This window comes from Lepidothrix coronata, unplaced genomic scaffold, assembly GCF_001604755.1.
Source record: "Lepidothrix coronata isolate B3197 unplaced genomic scaffold, Lepidothrix_coronata-1.0 Scaffold92, whole genome shotgun sequence".
NCBI classification, from domain to species: Eukaryota; Metazoa; Chordata; class Aves; order Passeriformes; family Pipridae; genus Lepidothrix; species Lepidothrix coronata.
The window spans coordinates 439,879-456,384 of record NW_016690272.1 but is presented as its reverse complement, the minus strand read 5'-3'; the positions used below and the strand labels follow the sequence as shown (position 1 = coordinate 456,384).

At 48.9% G+C, this 16,506-nt stretch overlaps 1 protein-coding gene across 3 annotated transcripts in view; it reads left to right on the top strand.

Annotated features, from left to right (window-relative positions):
• Positions 1–16,464, top strand: part of RTN4 (reticulon 4) — a 39,963-nt gene extending 23,499 nt beyond the window's left edge. For 2 of the 3 annotated variants that reach the window (XM_017821806.1, XM_017821807.1), the window contains 6 exons: positions 5,626–5,833; positions 7,680–7,818; positions 13,148–13,217; positions 13,829–13,875; positions 14,950–15,008; positions 15,413–16,464. In XM_017821806.1, coding sequence (XP_017677295.1) covers positions 5,626–5,833; positions 7,680–7,818; positions 13,148–13,217; positions 13,829–13,875; positions 14,950–15,008; positions 15,413–15,455 — 566 coding nt within the window. In that variant the 3' untranslated portion in view covers positions 15,456–16,464. Of the gene's footprint in view, positions 1–2,603; positions 2,635–5,625; positions 5,834–7,679; positions 7,819–13,147; positions 13,218–13,828; positions 13,876–14,949; positions 15,009–15,412 lie in introns of those variants that run through there. The other variant, XM_017821809.1, reaches the window with a different exon arrangement.
• The last annotated feature ends 42 nt before the right edge of the window (positions 16,465–16,506 follow it).

Here is a 16,506-nt window from a genome sequence, read left to right as displayed (position 1 = left end):
CCTGAAATTCTTGGGGTTGGGAAGGAAAAAAAGGAAAGGCAAACAAAAAAAGAAAGGGGTGAGGTGAGGAGGTTTGTGTAGAAACCGAAAGGCAGGTTCCCTTTGGGTGCTGAGGCCCAGTTTTGAGGTCTCAGGTTTCTTTACAACCAGCCGAGCAGGGTTGGTGGTCTGTCCCTCAGTGCCGCTGAAAGCAGACATTTCCAACCCTGGAATTTGAGGCCTTGGCAATCTTGGACTCCTCTTTTGGTTTAAAAGGCAGGGATTGCCCATCCTGAGTGTGGCACCCTTTGGGGGGGATGCACAGGGGGATGCCCCTGGGCAGGGGGTCATGGGAGCATCACCCAATGAACCCAGCACGCCTGCCCTGGCCTGGGGGTGTTTGGGGCTGGCAAAGCTGCTCTGAGCAGCTTTTGAAATCCCCCTCCTTGTTTTTACGTCCCCTGAGGTGAAGGAAGCTGCTTTTGTGCCTGGTTCTCCCTCCATGGAAGCCCCCCCAGCCCTGAGGTTTAATTCTGATTTAACTCGTACAGATGAGGCCTGAAGGAAGATGGAAGCAGACAGGAGGGTTTTGGGGGAAGGAGAAGAGCCTGGTTCCCCTCCTCCTGCAGCTGCTAAAGCGTGGCTTAGTGTGTTGTTTTGTTTAGAACAAGATGAAGGCGCCGTATTTCGTGTTCCTCCTTCCTTAGGTCAGGCTCTGGGGGCACGGAGAACGATGGGTAAAGTTCAGGGACCGATTGCACTATTTGTGGTGCCCCAAAATAAATAGAGAAGCAAAGATTGCAACATGTCCCTTGCCATGCTAAAAAATGCCTTTCAGAAAGAATTAAATTGAAAACCGGGGAAGAGCGAAAAGTGTGGGTTCACAGTTGGACTTGGCAGCTGAAGCACAACTTTCTAATGACCATAACCCTAAATTTAGATGTGATGGGTGTGCTGTAGGTGAGGAACCAGCATAATGCGAGTGGTACAACCTGTGTTAGTGACCAATACCTGTGGTATTGATCAGCTAGATAGGCAGCGTGAAATAGGTTTACCCTGCGGGTGGCATGACTTTTATTTTTAGCTCTTTTAAAGACAGGCCCTATGGAGTAATTTGCACTAAAATGTAGCATTTATTTATTTAATTTTTAATGATTTCAACGCATTGTCAGGTTTTAATGGGTGAATATTGCTAATGGTAGGATGAACACCACAGCTGTACTTCCAGGCCATCCCAGGATTCATATTTTTTAAGTAATGGGCTGAAAAATCTGTCTGAATTCTGGTTCAGCTCAGTTGAATGATGGCAGAGGTGGCATAGGCTTGTGCAGGCCTGGATATTTTTAATTTTTTTCTATAAATAATCAGGGCTTTGGACTGATTGTTGGTACGTTGTGCCCATGTGCACGAGTATATGGTTAAGTAGAACTGAGAGAAAAGTGCCTCTTTGGCTTGTTAGTAACGGTTAGATAATATTTGGGGTTGTTTTTTGAGAATCTGCTAGTGCTGGGCTGTGAAATCTGTATTTTCTGGTTAGGGACTGTGGGGCAGATGTGCCGGGTCTGGAACGTGCGTGATGCAGCCTTGTGTGGTGAGCTCTGGGATGCGTCCCGCTGGACGTGCTGCTCCGGGGGGATGTCTGTCCCTGGGACAGGGAAGGCTCTGTTGGGCTGGGTCGGCCCCACGTGCTGGGCCCCACGTGCAGTCATGTGGAACACCCGCTCCCACCAGCCGGGGCTTGTGTGGTTGGTTCTGACCTGCAGGGAGACACTCGAGGACCAAACCGGCTCCTGATGTGTCTGAGGAGCGTGAACGGAGCCTTCAGTTCTGTGGCCCAGTCTCCGCTCCTTTTAGGACACAAACAGGAATTTTAAATGATCTTTCTGAGGCAGGAAGCCTTGAGAACGTCCACTTTTGGAGTGCTGGTGGGACCGGTGCTGGACACGGCGACCACCTGATGTTGGTGGCTTCTCCTCGGGGTTGGGCTTGGAATGTGGAGCTGCAGGGTCAGGACTCATACTCTGCTCCAAGGGAGCCCTGGAGATCACATCGTGTGTGAATGTGGAGTTTCTGTAGCGTAGCTGGAAAAGGCTTCTCTGGACAGGAGCGACACCCGTTTGTGGTGGTGTTGTGGGGTTTGCCGTGGGTTTTCTCCCAGCCGAGTGTGCCCGGTGGCAGATGTGACGCTGCCCTGAAAGCTGCCCATTCTCAGCGCTGCAGTCCCGGCTCTGGGCTGGTACAGCCCCGGCCGTTCCTCAGCTGCTCCGAAAAGGCTCTGCCCCGTGCCTGTGCGCTGTTATCAGAGCAGCATAAAGGCTCTGTGCTTACCTTCCAGATCACAGAAAGGTCCCAGTGTAAGGTCCGTAAATCCCGCAGTGTTCCCCTGCCCTGTGCCGCGACACAAACAGCCTTTCTTCGGCGCTGAAGCGGCGGGATTGTTGGGCCGCGCCGCGCACAGAGGGGAGCTGTTCCCCGGGCGGGAGCCCCCGCACAGCTGCATTCCCGGGCCGTGGGGGCCGGCCCCTCGCCTTTGGGATGGCTGGCGGAGCTTGCGTAGCTCCGACCCCGCAGCGCCCCGGCAGGAAGAGGAAAGCGGCGGGGCCGAGCGCTGCCAGAGCCCGGCGAGCTGCACGCTCAAGATGGAGGCCAAAATGGGTCAGTGCTTCTCCTCGCTTTGCTTTGGGCACCTGCGGTCCGCGGGCGGCTCTCGCCTGGCCATTGCTCTTTCTAAAAAAAGAGGCGGGCGCTCGGTTCAAAGGGTTGCTTTTTTAAAGAGGATTATTGCGCTAAATATATATCGGACCGCTTGGTTTTTTTGTCGTCAAAACCGGTGTTAATTGTTCGGTTGTAACTTAAAAGCCTTTTTCTTTCAGATTTTTAGAAATACGGCGAGAAAGCTTTGTTAGCACTTGCTTTAAAAGCAGAATGTAACCGGATGAGTTGTGCATGTAAGGCACGGATGGAGCAGCACTATTTTTAGACGTGCCAAGTGCCAGTTCGTGCTTACCAAATGTAGGCAGCTGTTCTTGGGTTAGAATAGGCCTGGGCTACGGGCATTACATGCGTGAGATTATTCTTCAGATTGTAGAAAAGAAACCTTACAACGGTTTCCATAAGGGAAGATATTGCAGGGCTGTTCCTCAGAATTGCTTTCGGTTTTTTCTGTTTGTTTGGTTTTTTTTTTTCTTTTCATTTGCTGTGAATATCTTGCATGTAGGTTAAAGCCAGAAAGCTGCTTCGAGTAATGCTTTGAATCTTTTCCTTTAGAAATAAATGCAAGTACCTGTTTCTCATCAGTAGAATATAAATTACTGGCATTGTGTGCTTTCCTGGACTGCAGAATTATAAACCACTGAGTTTCCTTTGAGGAATTTAAATGAAACCAGATCCATATGTCATTAAGCCGAGGCTCATTTGCTCCTTCTCCAAATGGAGAGGAGATGGTACGAGGAAAAATGCTCCATGTGCAGCTTCACTCTGGTCTGGGAGCTCCTGGCTTGGGGATTTTTCTTATTGATTACCGAGAACAAAGGACTTGATGGGTCTCTAAAGGCCATTTGGCATTTGCTTTGTGCTTTAATTCCAGCAGCCTACCTTTGTTTCTCTCTTCTGGAACCCGTCACTGGGATGAATCGCTCTCTTTGCATTCCTTAGAACTGCTCTAATGCATTAATGCATGGAATAAATGATTTTCTATGGAGCAAAGAGCCCCCTGTCATCGGAGAGGCTTTAAAGAGGAGGGAGTCTCTCACTTGCAGCACTAGTGCTGCTGCAAGGGGAGCAGGGCTCACACTCGGTGTCACCTGATACAGGGGCAGCTCCCAAACTCATGGATGGATGCTCAAGTTGCAGCACTTAAAAATAAACACAGCTTCAGTATTTGCAGCAGATGCTCTGAAAGAAATGAGTTTCTTGCATTATTTAGGGGCACAAAATCCACCGACTGTTTTTGGCAAGCCTGGTTTTGAGGATCTCACCCAAGGGGCTGCTTGCAGCTCCGTTTAGGTTTACAGGTTACAACGCCCTTTAAGTCAATCTCCCGGTTTTTTTTTATAAGCTCCTTTTACAGGCTCGACTTGCTTAGTGCAGGGTGTACAGAGACGCTGATGGGCCCTTCTGTGCCGAGGAGCAAAGCAAATGTTGCTGGGCTGGGCCGGAGTTGGAGGAGGACTTGGATTGGCGGGGCAGGGTCTATCTCTCACCCCATATGTTTGTGCCGTCACGTGGTGGCCACTGCAGGGCCCGATCTGGCTCCTGGTTTGCTGGGATGGGATGGGAAGCCAGGCTGGGGGGAAGCAGTGCCTGGGTGGTGCTGGAGGGGGGAGGCTGTTCTCCCCACAGCACTTCTGGTTTGGCACACACTGAAGGTGTTCATGCAGCTCTCACCTGTCTCTGGAGGGCTGCAGGAAATTTCTGCTGAAACGTGACTTTGAATATTTGGATACAATGTTTTGCATTATGGATTTAATTTTTTGCATTATGGATTTAATTTTCTGACCATGGTTTTCATCTTTCCTGCAGTTTAGTGCAGTTTCCCTGTGGGAATAATTGGAAGGGACTTGTGTGAAAACACACCACAGCCCCAGCGGCCTTGGCACGTTGTAGCTACAAAGGTGTCGCACAGACTCTGCCCTACAGAGGCTGCCAGGAATTAAGTGTTGGTGCATTACCAGGTTTTCATCCTGCAAGAAATATTAGTCAAATTTTTTTTTAAATCTTTTTTTTACAGTCATTTAGACAAAGAATCTGTCCTGAACTCTGGTACATTATCCTGCAGTTAATTTTGGTGATGTTTAGGAGGAGATGGGATTACTAAACATGCAGTGCAATAGTAATAATTGTTGTATAATTTATCTTGAACTCTGTATCTAATGCAAGCAAACAGATCTGCACTGGGTGCTGTCAGCCCTTACCTAGGGCTTGTGCAAGGGTGTAGTTTACTCTGGGCAGTGATGCTAAAAATGGCCCAACACTGTGTTCCCTAATGAGGGTCGCTTAAGGAAAACTAAACTTGGTTTGCAAATGAAGTCTTTTGCATTGGAACACGGCAGACTCAGCCTGGATTGACATCTCAGTGAGATTATTCCCTCTTGATGGCTCAGTCTGTCACCCATAATCAACATTATAAACTCCCCTGGGAATGCTTCCATCCAAAGAAAACAAAGTGAACTGTTAATGAGTCTTTGAGCAGGGCCTTTGCTCGACCAGACTTGGAAAGATGGAATGGTTTAGAGATGTGTTGGTGTCTTGTCATCTGTCCTAACAGGGAATTGGAATCCTTCTCTTTGGGAGTGACCTCCACAGAATGCACAACAATGGGGTGAACTGAAGCACAAAGTGCTGTGGTTCTGGTGCAGAACAGAGCACAGGAGCTGAAGAGATTGATTCTGACATTGCTTAAGGGCAGAATTGTTCTTAAATTTTAGCAGTTGCATGTGAGGTAACCCTGGTAGCAGTAATGCCAGTGATCTGAGTGCAGTGCAGAACCAGCACTAACTCACCTATTTCTAGCTGTGATTGCAGCTCTGCCTTGACACGTTCCATTCTCGGTGGCTCTCAGCAGCCCAGTGACCAGTGCTGTTTCCCTGTGTTCCCGTGGATGCCAAAGGTACCTTGCTCTAATTTCTCCCCTCGTTTCAATCCTAGTTGTTGACCTGCTTTACTGGCGAGACATCAAGAAGACGGGAGTGGTGTTCGGTGCCAGCCTGTTCCTGCTGCTCTCATTAACAGTGTTCAGCATCGTCAGCGTCACAGCCTACATCGCCCTGGCCCTGCTCTCGGTCACCATCAGCTTTAGGATATACAAGGGAGTCATCCAGGCCATCCAGAAGTCTGATGAAGGCCACCCCTTCAGGTGGGATTTCCCCTTCCATTGTGGGGTTGTGGGAAGCAGAGGGTGGCACGTTGGGTGCTGTAACACGTTGGGTAATAACGTAAATAGTCTCTAGACTGAAAAATGTGTTCCCCACAGTTTGTTTTTCTCAGTGGTCCCACAATAAATACAGAAATGGACCAAGGGTTTGGTACAGGGGCGTTGATTTCCCTGGGAATGCGTTAAAAAAATAAACCCCTTCAGTCTGGTGGAACATTTCAGAATGGTGTGGCCTTTAGAATATGAACCAGGGACAGAATTTAAAGAATACCCAGCACTTTCAACACAATTTATTTAGCAGAAATCAGAATAAATATAATAGGCGTTAAACTGTGACAAGGGGCTGCTTTGATCTTTTTGGAACTCTTAAGAACACTTTTAAAATGTGTGGTTTGTTCTGAGCTCCAAGGCTGCCTTGTCAGAGGCAGAATCCAGGTGCCTGTTGTTGCAAAGCTGCATCTTAAAAGAAATGAAAACTTATTCCTGTGTTAGAGGACTTGTTTCCTGTTCCTGACAGTGCATGTTCCCTGTTTCCATGCCAGCCCTGTCCCACTCAGCTGTGGTTTCCCTCCCTTCCTCCCACACCACATGCAGTGCCTCCTTTACCCACTGCAAGCCTAACACAGTATGGGACAAAAAGAAATGCCCCCCTCCTTAGGGTGAATAATTCCCAGCTGAAATCCTGTTTGCTCCTCAGTATCCAAACAACGCTTCCAAGTTCTTTCTTCACAAGAAGAAGCAGAACTTGTTCTACCTGTGCTCTTTCTGCAGTTTGTTCCTAAGAATGCTGATATTCCCAAGTAGCCTCCAGACATTCTTGTCCAACATCCTTGGTTGGTTACTTTTTGTCTGTGTAGCTTCAGCTACAAGAAGGATGTTTTTGCTTGTAACATCCCCTGAGATAATTGAATTTTTGATGAAGATCTCCTGGATGAGCTGAGAAGGGTGAGCAGGTAGAAGCCAAGGGTGATTGCAGAATACAGCCCTGAAATGGCTGCTGCAGTTACCGTTTAAAGTACTTCAGTTTGTCTTGGATTTGCCACAAGGTCATGTTTAGCTTGGCCTTAAGTGACATACACAGGAGCCTCCACTGTGCATATTTTATTAAAATAAAAAAAAATAATCAAACAAACACACCCCAAAGCAGAATCCTCCCAACCAAAAGTAGAAGTTTACAACTGTAAAATGAGTTCCCTGTTACAGATGTGCTGCCTCGCTCCTTCTGCCTCCTCCAGCACATTAGATAAATAAATTACACCTTGTTTAAAGACAGAAATTGTGGACATGGCCACTGCAGCTACAGATAAAAGTGGCAGTGGAGTGGAAGGAGACCTAACCAGATAGGGGTTTATATCTTTATGCAAAAGAACTGTCACTAACTGTAAGAAAGTCTTTTTTTTCTTTTTTTTTTTTTTTTTCGCAAATGATGAAAAATTTAGCTCATTTTCCCACGCCATAATAGATTTGTTGCAGCTTAGTGGCAGCTCCACAGGTGCCTTCCAGGGGCATAAATGGATATGTTGCTTTGGTGGGATTTTTTCTTATCCATGTGTTAGCCTGCCCACATGTATAAGGTAAGCCTGGGTGTGACTGAGGAAGCAGCAGTGAGAAGTAGATGTTTTTCTTTTCTCCTGAGAGATTGTGGAGTTTTTTATTAAGGTTCACTGAGAATGACTTGGGCAGTTCTGTGGTGTCCTTTTGAGGTTCTTGCCCCGGTGAGGTTTTCCCCTGTGTCACACAGCCAGATGTGTGGCTGCTGTTTGTCCCAGGTGTGACCCCGTTGGGCAGCACTGGCACGGGGAGGTCTCACACTCTGCTCTCCCTGCAGGGCCTACCTGGACTGTGACGTGGCCGTGTCCGAGGAGCTCATCCAGAAGTACAGTAACGTCGTGCTGGGCCACGTCAACGGCACCGTGCGCGAGCTCCGGCGCCTCTTCCTCGTCGACGACCTGGTGGATTCCCTGAAGGTGAGTCCTCCCTGCCCCCTGTGAGGAGGTGCTGCTTTAAAGGTAAACCAGCAGGGAAATGAACCCAACTCAAAGGAGAGATTATAAGTCAGAATAACAATTTAATAAAATAATACAATAAGTACGATTATACAGACAAACAGTTGGTTTTAACCCACAAAACCCAACTGTATAACCCAGCACCCTGGGGCATGAACAGAGTGGTGTTCCTTGGGCCCCCTGAGTCCAAAGGAAAAGGAGAGGGGAAAAAAACCTGTTGGTGAGAGTGGTGGTCTCAGTCTTCCTCTGGATCCCATGAGTGGTTAAAAAAGTCCCAAGACCCCAAGATTATCTGTCCTCCAGTTCAGGCAGGAATGCCCAGTACCTCCCTCACCACAATGGGTGTGAGTACAGGAGCATCCTCCTGTATCATGGGCCTCTGAACACCCAGTTTATAGCCTGAGGAGTCAGGGCTGCTCTGGGCAGAGGGTGTAAATGGTCTATTGAGAACAGTTTCTGGGCAATGGCTTGGAAGGCTGTAGAATGCACAGTTTTGGGTTCCTCCCATCCAGTGATGAACTGGTCCCAGCTGTTTTTACTAGGACACCAGGTCAGCAAACCCCGCTGCTCCCTGCAAACAATGGCTGTGGTTGGGTCAACAATGAGGTTCAGTTTGCTGGGGAGGTACCTCAGGCACAGAGTTGGGTATAGCAAGGATGGATAACTTCATCTGCACTTGGACAGGGGGATAAAATCCCAGCTCCTCGCTGGTGATTCCCAGCAGGAATCTGTTAAGAAAACAAGCCACTGCTCCAATATGTGCATTCAGGATGTGTCCCTCTGGAAAACCTGGTTTGAGGCTGCATTGCCTGAGCGTTCTGGATTTCTGTCTGTGGTTAGCACACAGCTCCCTGCCTGGACAGGAGGGTTCTCGTGTCCACTTCCTGAGTGATCCCCTGGAGCTACTGGGAAGGTGGACACTTGTCCCAGCCCCTGGATTTGGGAGTGAAGAGCTGCTGCTTTTAGTGAATTACTAAAATAGGGTTTGCAGTTACTCTGCCTGAAGTGTGCAGTACATCCAAGTGGGGTTTAATGGGATTTATTGAGGGCAGCAGAGCAAAACTGACAGAGAAGAAGAATAATAAACAATCAAAATGAAACAAAGAGAAGGGAAAAAAAACCCCAAAACACAAGAAAACCAATCCCCAAAATAAAAGAATTGGCTGAAAACCCTCAGTTTTGTTCTGAGAGAATTATATTCTCCCCTTTCAGGCTTTAGTCACCTTCCTTTGTTTTTCAAAGGGGTGTTTCCTTTACCAAGTGCAATGTGTTGTCCACGTCTCTTTCAGTTTGCTTAATCTTCTTGAAAAAAACTTGCTTTTATCCTCCAGTAAATCCCTTCCTTAGTGCTTTGTAAAGTCCTTGGAGTTGTTGTGGGGCTGGGGGAGGGGTTCCTTGTAAAGCATGGGGAAAACAGGGAGGCTGTCCAAGTCTCTGTGGGATTTGTGGGATAGAAACCGGGGGCAGACCTGGGCATCTTACCCACACTTTCTAGATCCAGTTTCTCTTTGTGCTCCACCTTCACACAGTCTGTGCCAGAAAAGCTGCACCTGGGGCTGGGCAGGGCTCCTGCAGGGAGTCCGTTCCCTCTGGAAGCCTTGGAAGGCTGTGTAGAAGGTGTTTTTTGGGGGAGCTGGTTGAGTTGTTCTTGTCATTTTTCTGGCCATGATCAGTTGTGCTTAAGTCGTGTTTGGATCTGATTAAAGAACAGCACAGCACAACTCAATCCCAAGGTCACTTGTGTTTGGGATGAAGCCCTTTGTGGTACAGCCTTTGCTCTGGGTTAGGAGAGTTTTCACACCATTTGTGTGGAGATCCCAACCCCTTGTAGTCAAACAGGAGTGAGCAGCCAACTGCTGTTCCAGTGAGCACTGCTTTAAAAATGAGGCCTTGTGGAGGAATTATGTTAGAATTAGAGTTAATTCCAGCCAGAATGACTTCAAGGCACTCTAATCACTTTTAAAATACTACAGTACATAGGAAAGACATGTTTGTTCAGCTGAACTAATTCGTTTCCCCTCTCTCCTTCTGACATTTAAAATGTTTTATGTAGGTTAATTAGTCTAATTTATGGTGGTTGGGAACAACCCTTTATATGAAGGCAGTGAATGTCAGGACAGTTCACCAGCACGAGTTACTGATTTTTGAAGAGTTTGTGCTCGAGGAGAACGTTGGGATTCTGGGCTCTTATGTAATAGAATGGCCCTGGTTTAAAATAAAAATATCTTGGCTCATGTAGTTTAAACATCTTCACTATAGGAAATCATATGTTTGTGTATAATTCAAGTTACAGAGCTGTAATGTAGAAAATGTCTGCAGGTCAGTTCATTGTGTGTAATAATTCCAGCTGTAAAATCTCTCTCGTGAAGATTTTTTTTCTTCTTTATTAAACAATGCTTCAGTCAGGGAAGTCTTAAAATGGACTCTAAATGTTTATGTAGCACAAGGAGAAATTCCTCACAGCTCTTGAGGAGTAGTGCCAGAGGAGCCCTTGCCAGAGTCCTGGGAGAAGGTGCAATCTGTCCTGGTAAAGAGTGATCAGTGCAGTGGGAGCTGTGCTGGCCCTGGCACAGCTGAGGGTTTGAGAAACAGAGCTGTGGGCTGGGCCTGGAATGTTCTGTAGTAAAGAAGGGACATGGGGGCAGTTCTGGATTTGGCAGTTCTGGGCAGCAGAGCTGGAGCCAGTCCATCAGCTGGAGGGGGTTCACTGGTGTGCACGGCACTGGAAGGGTTTGGCTGAGCTGGGCTGGACAGCCCTGGGCATTCCCACCCCTGCATGTGGGAAGGGCAGGAGCAGCTCTGCAGGTCCATCCTGGCTGCCTGCTCCTTTTTTTTCTCTTGTCTTCAAGCTTTAGGCGTTTGGAGGTGTTCCAGGTAAAGCTTTTTGTGCTTGTAAGTGTCTCTTAGACGTGTTTCAGGTGAGCCTTGGAGTGTTTTTAGTGGTCCCTGGGTTTGCCTTGTTTCTAAGGGAAAAAACCCTGGAGCCTGATAATTCAGTGTGGGATTGAGTGTCCATATAATCCCGTTTGGGGTGTCAGAAGGGTGCAGGGAGAGGAGCTGTGGCAGGGGGGTCTGAGCTCTGGGCTCTGTAGCCCCAGCTTTCCCCAGAGCTGCCCCTCACTGCAGCATGTGTGGGGCTGGGCTCGGGGTCCCTGCCCCACCCAGCCCCAGCAAGGCAAGGGGATCAAAACCTACTTAGACTCTGGTGCTGCTCTGGACAGACTTTGGGAGAAGCAAAGCCTGAGTCAGTCCAACATGAACTCCTGGATTTTGCTCTTTCTCGAACCATAAATTCAGTGCTCACTAATAGGGTTGGATAATTCTGATAATTGTTGGACTTTGGGATTTGATTCATGTCCTGTTACCCCTCTGCTTACGTAAACTCACACTTTCTGCCCTGGGCACAGTTGTCAGCAATATTCCTCACTGCTGGGCTGACTGGGCTGCTGCTGAGGCTTTGGGAATTGTGTCCATGGGGAACAAAGCATGGGTAGCTGTCAGGATGCTTCACTGTGGGTGCTTGAGGCTGGTTAATTCACTGCAGGAGAATCCTTGTGAACCATCACAGACCTGGGGGCTTTTTGCCCCGTAAAAGCTGGAGCCTTTCCCCCCTTGGCCGGGGGGGGATGTGCTGCCTGTGCTGGCTCTGCCCTGGGATTGTTTGGTCCAGTAAAATGTCCTGTGCAGGGAGGGCACAGCCAGGCTCACCCTGGCACTGCAGAGCTGAGCTGGGCCAAGGTTTGCAGAGCTGCTTTGTTGTTCTTGATAAACCTTCAGTGGCAGTGCAGGGCTGGGAACTGCAGTCTGGGCGTCAACTTAGTGCCCCTTGTGCTACTTTGTCATGTCTGCAGAGTGCTGCCAGATAAAGAGCTGCATCACTTGCAGTTCATTCCCCTGAATTTTGAATGGGATCAGCTCTGAATGAAGCTCTTGCAGTAAACTTCATTTCATCTCAAAGATCATGGAATTAAACTGTGTTGAGTGTCAGGCCCTTATCTTCTTTCTGGCTGTTGATTTTGTTTGCTTTGGGTATTCTACATCCTAAGATAAGCTAAAATTGGAGGTTGGGATATATAAGTTCAGAGTGACCTGGCTGCAGGCCAGTCAGCAGGATCCTGGTCCCCACCCTTGGCCCTTCACTGGGTGTTTATTTTCCTTGCCAGCACTTTGTCCCATCCTTGCCTTGGTGTCTCACCTTGGGCTGTTCCCTGTGCCCAGCTCTTTCCCTCCCTGGTGCCATGTCAGCCTTCCCATGGTGTCTGTCCAGGGTTCTGTGGTGCCTTGCACAGAAAATACCCCCCTGTGCTTGGCTGACCCAGGGGCTGGGGGTCTGTGTGAGGGAACCAGCTCTGGGAAAGCCACTGTTGGTGACCCCCAGCCCTGCTGCTGCTCAGCTCCTCCTTGGCCCTGCAACTCTAGATGGAACTGGCTGATTTTCCTTGGGAGGAATCCTGCCCCGAAATAGAGCTGGCACCCCTCCCCTGGGATAGGTCAGAGGTGTGCCTGGGACACTCCACCTGGCACGGGCAGAGGGGCTGGGCCTGGGCAGAGCTTTGTGGAGCTGGTGGAGCAGAACCTGTGTCCCACCGGGGCCCTGTCAGCAGGAGAGAGGAACAGGGCTGGACAGGGAGCCTGGAATGTGGCACTGTGAGGCTGCAGGTGTCTGTCAGCACGAGGGGTGTCTTGGCTTCTGAACTTGCCTCGGACTTGGAGCCAGCTTCCATTTTAGGGCACTGTTGACTCCTCTCTTTCCTAAATCTTTTAATATCCAAAGCACCTTTGGACGTTTTTAAGGAAAAAAGGTAAATCAAGCCAAGCCTACCATGTTACCTCCTAGACTGGCTTTCCTCTGATGTGACAGAAACCTCTGCCTGGTCTAGTCAAGGGGTCAGTGAGAGCTTTGCTGAGCAGAGGGTGATGGCAGTTTGGAGCCACAGTGGACACTCCAGAGTTGGCTGCAGGGCCCCCCCAGCAGTGACCTGCTTTCTTTCTGGCTCGGTGTCACTCACCAGCCCTTCAGCCTCTCCCGGCCTGTGCCCCCTCGGGAGGGTGGGAGGCGGGAGCTGTTTGCCGTTGTCCCTGCCATGGCAGTGGCAGTGCAGTGAGGGCAGGGGACACGGGCAGTGACTCCAGCCCCGTGCCCTGCACCTGCAGCCAGGCTGTCCCCACTCTAGTTCCAGGGCTGTGCAGGGGGGTGTGGGGCTGTGGGGTGTGCTGTTGGGGTTTGCAGTGGGGTTTGCAGGGTCTGTGCTGTCCCGGCCGCGCTCACGGGCTCTCTTTGCCTTTGCAGTTCGCGGTGTTGATGTGGGTGTTCACTTATGTCGGTGCCTTGTTCAATGGTCTGACATTGCTGATCCTGGGTAAGTGCTGCCAGCTCCCTTCAACTCCTGCCACTCCTGCCTGGGGAAGCACTGAGCTCTGGGCCACTCTGGGAGCCTGTTCCTCTGGCCTTAGCTGTTACCTGTGGGGCCTTTTTCTAGGGCTGTGGTAACACTGCACAACAAGTCATTTTGAGTCTGGAGGCTGCTGGTTTTCCAGACATTGTATTTACAGGCACGTTTGCTGTGCTTGTCCCTGTCAGGGTGAGCCTGTCCTGGCTGTGCTGGGACTCTGGGGAGGTACAGGATCTGCTGTGGCCCTGTCCCACTGCACTTTTATTCCTTGTATCCCACAGCTGGCCGGCTTCAGTGTCAGAACCAAGTGATGCCTGAGCATCCTTTGGGAAGGATTTGCATAACCCACGATGGAAAAGTGACCTGTGACCAGACTTACTGTACAGTGAGCCCTGGAGAACAGCCCAGGCTCTCCTTAATAGGGATTATTTCATTAACTGGCCAACAATTTGTGTCTGGGGCTTAGTTATTTCTTGTACCTTTTTGCCAGACAGGTCAAGGGGTGGAAACCAGTCTTTGTTTTGCCTGAACACCACCCCTGTTGTCAATACTTATACCTTTGATGTGCTCTTTTCCAGCTTTGATTTCGCTCTTCAGTGTTCCTGTTATTTATGAGAGACATCAGGTGAGTGTTTAATAGAATTCATTAAATGCCTCATAAAATCAGCTTTTTTGAAGCAGAACCAGAAACAAATAAAACTAAAATTAATTTTGTTTTTTAAAATCTTTAAAACCTTTAAAAATAGACCTTTAACCAGGAACCAGGGCCAAGAAAATCAAGTTCATTTTGAAGTCCAGACTGTGTGTGCTTCCCTCCTCCTTTCTGGTGGAATTGGAAGAGGTTTTCCCAGCAAACAGTTGTGGAAAAGGCCTGATGAACTTGGAGGCCTTCTGTGCTGGTCAGCTTTGGTCAGGACTAGAGCAGCACTAGGCAAGGTGTGCTAATCCTGCTGTGGTAGCACCTCTAAAACAATTCCTGAAGAAACCTCTTTGGAGCTGATATTCAGGGTTGGTTTCCCGAAGCCCTGTGGAATTTGTAGCCCTGGCAAAAACAGGAGGTGGGAGCTGCTTGACCCAGTCCAATGCTGTTCCTGGGGAGAGACACCAGTGTAAAAGGAGGAGGGAAGAAGGAGCCAAACTCAAATGCCTGTGATTAAATTATAGCCAGGACTGTCTTGGGCAGGTCAGGGCACAGGAGGGGGGAGCCAGCTCTGGCTTAGCCGTTCTTCTCCCCTTTCACAAACAAGGGCCCCGGAGCCCGGGCTGGCACTGGGAGAAGGGAGGCTGGAGCAGATGGTGGAGCCCCACGGGGTCCTCCGAGCTCCTCGTGCGCAGTGAAAGGAGAGCTGGAGCCCAGGGCAGGAGGATGGCCAGGGATGGTGGGGCTTAGCCTGGCTCCTCAATCCTCTCAAGCTGGTTACCGGGCCCAGCTAAGCAGCTTTGCTGCTCCGGGGGGCCCCGAGGGGCCTGGCTGGGCACCCACAGCTGGCTGGGCTGGACCAGGCAGGAGCCAGAGGGGTTTAATGGGGGCCTTGCCCGCTGGGCCCTGTGCTCTGGGCATTCCTGGAGGCAAACGCTGGCACAGCAGCTCTGGGTCACTGGGAAATCCCCACGGCTGAGCTCCCACTGCACCCAGGGCTTCTCCAGGACTCTGCAAAGGGACAGTTGGACTCTTAACTTGTGTCTGCTTCAATTCCAGACCCAAATCGACCATTACTTGGGACTTGTGAACAAGAATGTCAAAGATGCCATGGCAAAGTGAGTTGCTCTGCTTTGGTTTCATTGCTTTCCCTTTGTGCTGATGACAGTTCCTGGTACATGTGCCACTCCTGTCTAGGGCAGCAAATGTGTCATTGCATGTGCCAGGAGGAAAAAGGTCTTTTTTACTCTGGAATGGTGAGAAAGTCACCTCCTTTCTTGCTGGTGCGGGTGTTAAATTGAGCCTTTATTATTTCTAATGGAAATCTGTGGATTTCCACCCATTGGTGACACCTGAGCCCCTCAGCAAGTGCAGTTGAGGGGGGGAGCGAAGAGTTTAGAGTTATAAAGTTGTGTTGTGATGGTCCTTTTCACATGTTGCTGTTTTGAAGACTATGTTTATACCTACTTTTTCTCTGTTTGTTACTCAAAGGCTGTTCTTTTCCTTCTCCTTCCTCTTGCAGGATCCAAGCAAAGATCCCTGGGTTGAAGCGCAAAACTGAATAAAAAAAGCCCGAAGCAACTTATCAATAGGAAGTTCATCTTTTAAGGGGGAAAAATACTCATTGGATTTCCACGGGGAGGGTCAGGGAATAGCAAACCCCTTGACATTGCAGTGCAATTTCACAGATCTTTATTTTTTAGCGACGCAGTGTTTGAGGAAAAAAAAAAATAACTGTTTTGACTGCCATGTGTTTCATCATGTTAAGTATTGTAAGCTGCTATGTATGGATCTAAACTAATCATCTTTCCTTCCCCTGTGCAGCTCTGCTCATACCACGACTGAGAGCTGTACATGCTTCACCCAGGTAGTTGTGCTGCGGCCGGAGGGGAGAGCAGGGGGGGCAGAGGAGAACAAACACTTCCCAGTCTGTGCACTGTGTATGGTCTGTGTAGATTGATGCAGATTTTCTAAAATGAGATGTTTTAGGAGAATATACCAGTTTAGCAAGTTTTGAAAAATCTTGCCTTTTTGGTATGAGTATAGCTGTATTGTGATTTTATTGTTTTATCAATTGCCAATATATATATATATATGTGTTTCACAAAGCTTAGATCTTTCAGCTGCTCCACAGTGCTTTGTACTTCAGAGAACTGGCTGAGGCCTGGGCGAGCTCCAAGCTCGAGCCTGTCAAACTCAAAGGTCTTCTGTAAACACTGGCATCTGTTGGAAACAACAGCAGAGACCCGAACAAAGAACCTGCACATAGAGTAACAGAGAATTCCAGCTACACACTTTGTTGCACAAATGTACAGTAGTTGATCTTGAGCAAATAATTCTCCAGCTCTCAGACTCTGATAATCTGTGGACCGAGTATCTAATGCTGCAAATGTTGTTTGGAAACTTTTAAGCCCTGTCCTGTTATGCAAGAAATGAGAAGTGAACATTTCTACACTTGCAGTTTGAGCTGTACTGAACTAAGTCTGTGGAATGCATTGTGAAATGTAAAAAACCAACAAAACCGCAAAAAACCCACCCCCAGAACCCCGATCTCAATAAAGCTTCTAGACAGAACGTGCCCTGGGTATTTGGTGTCTGAGGCAGCTCTGACCCTTT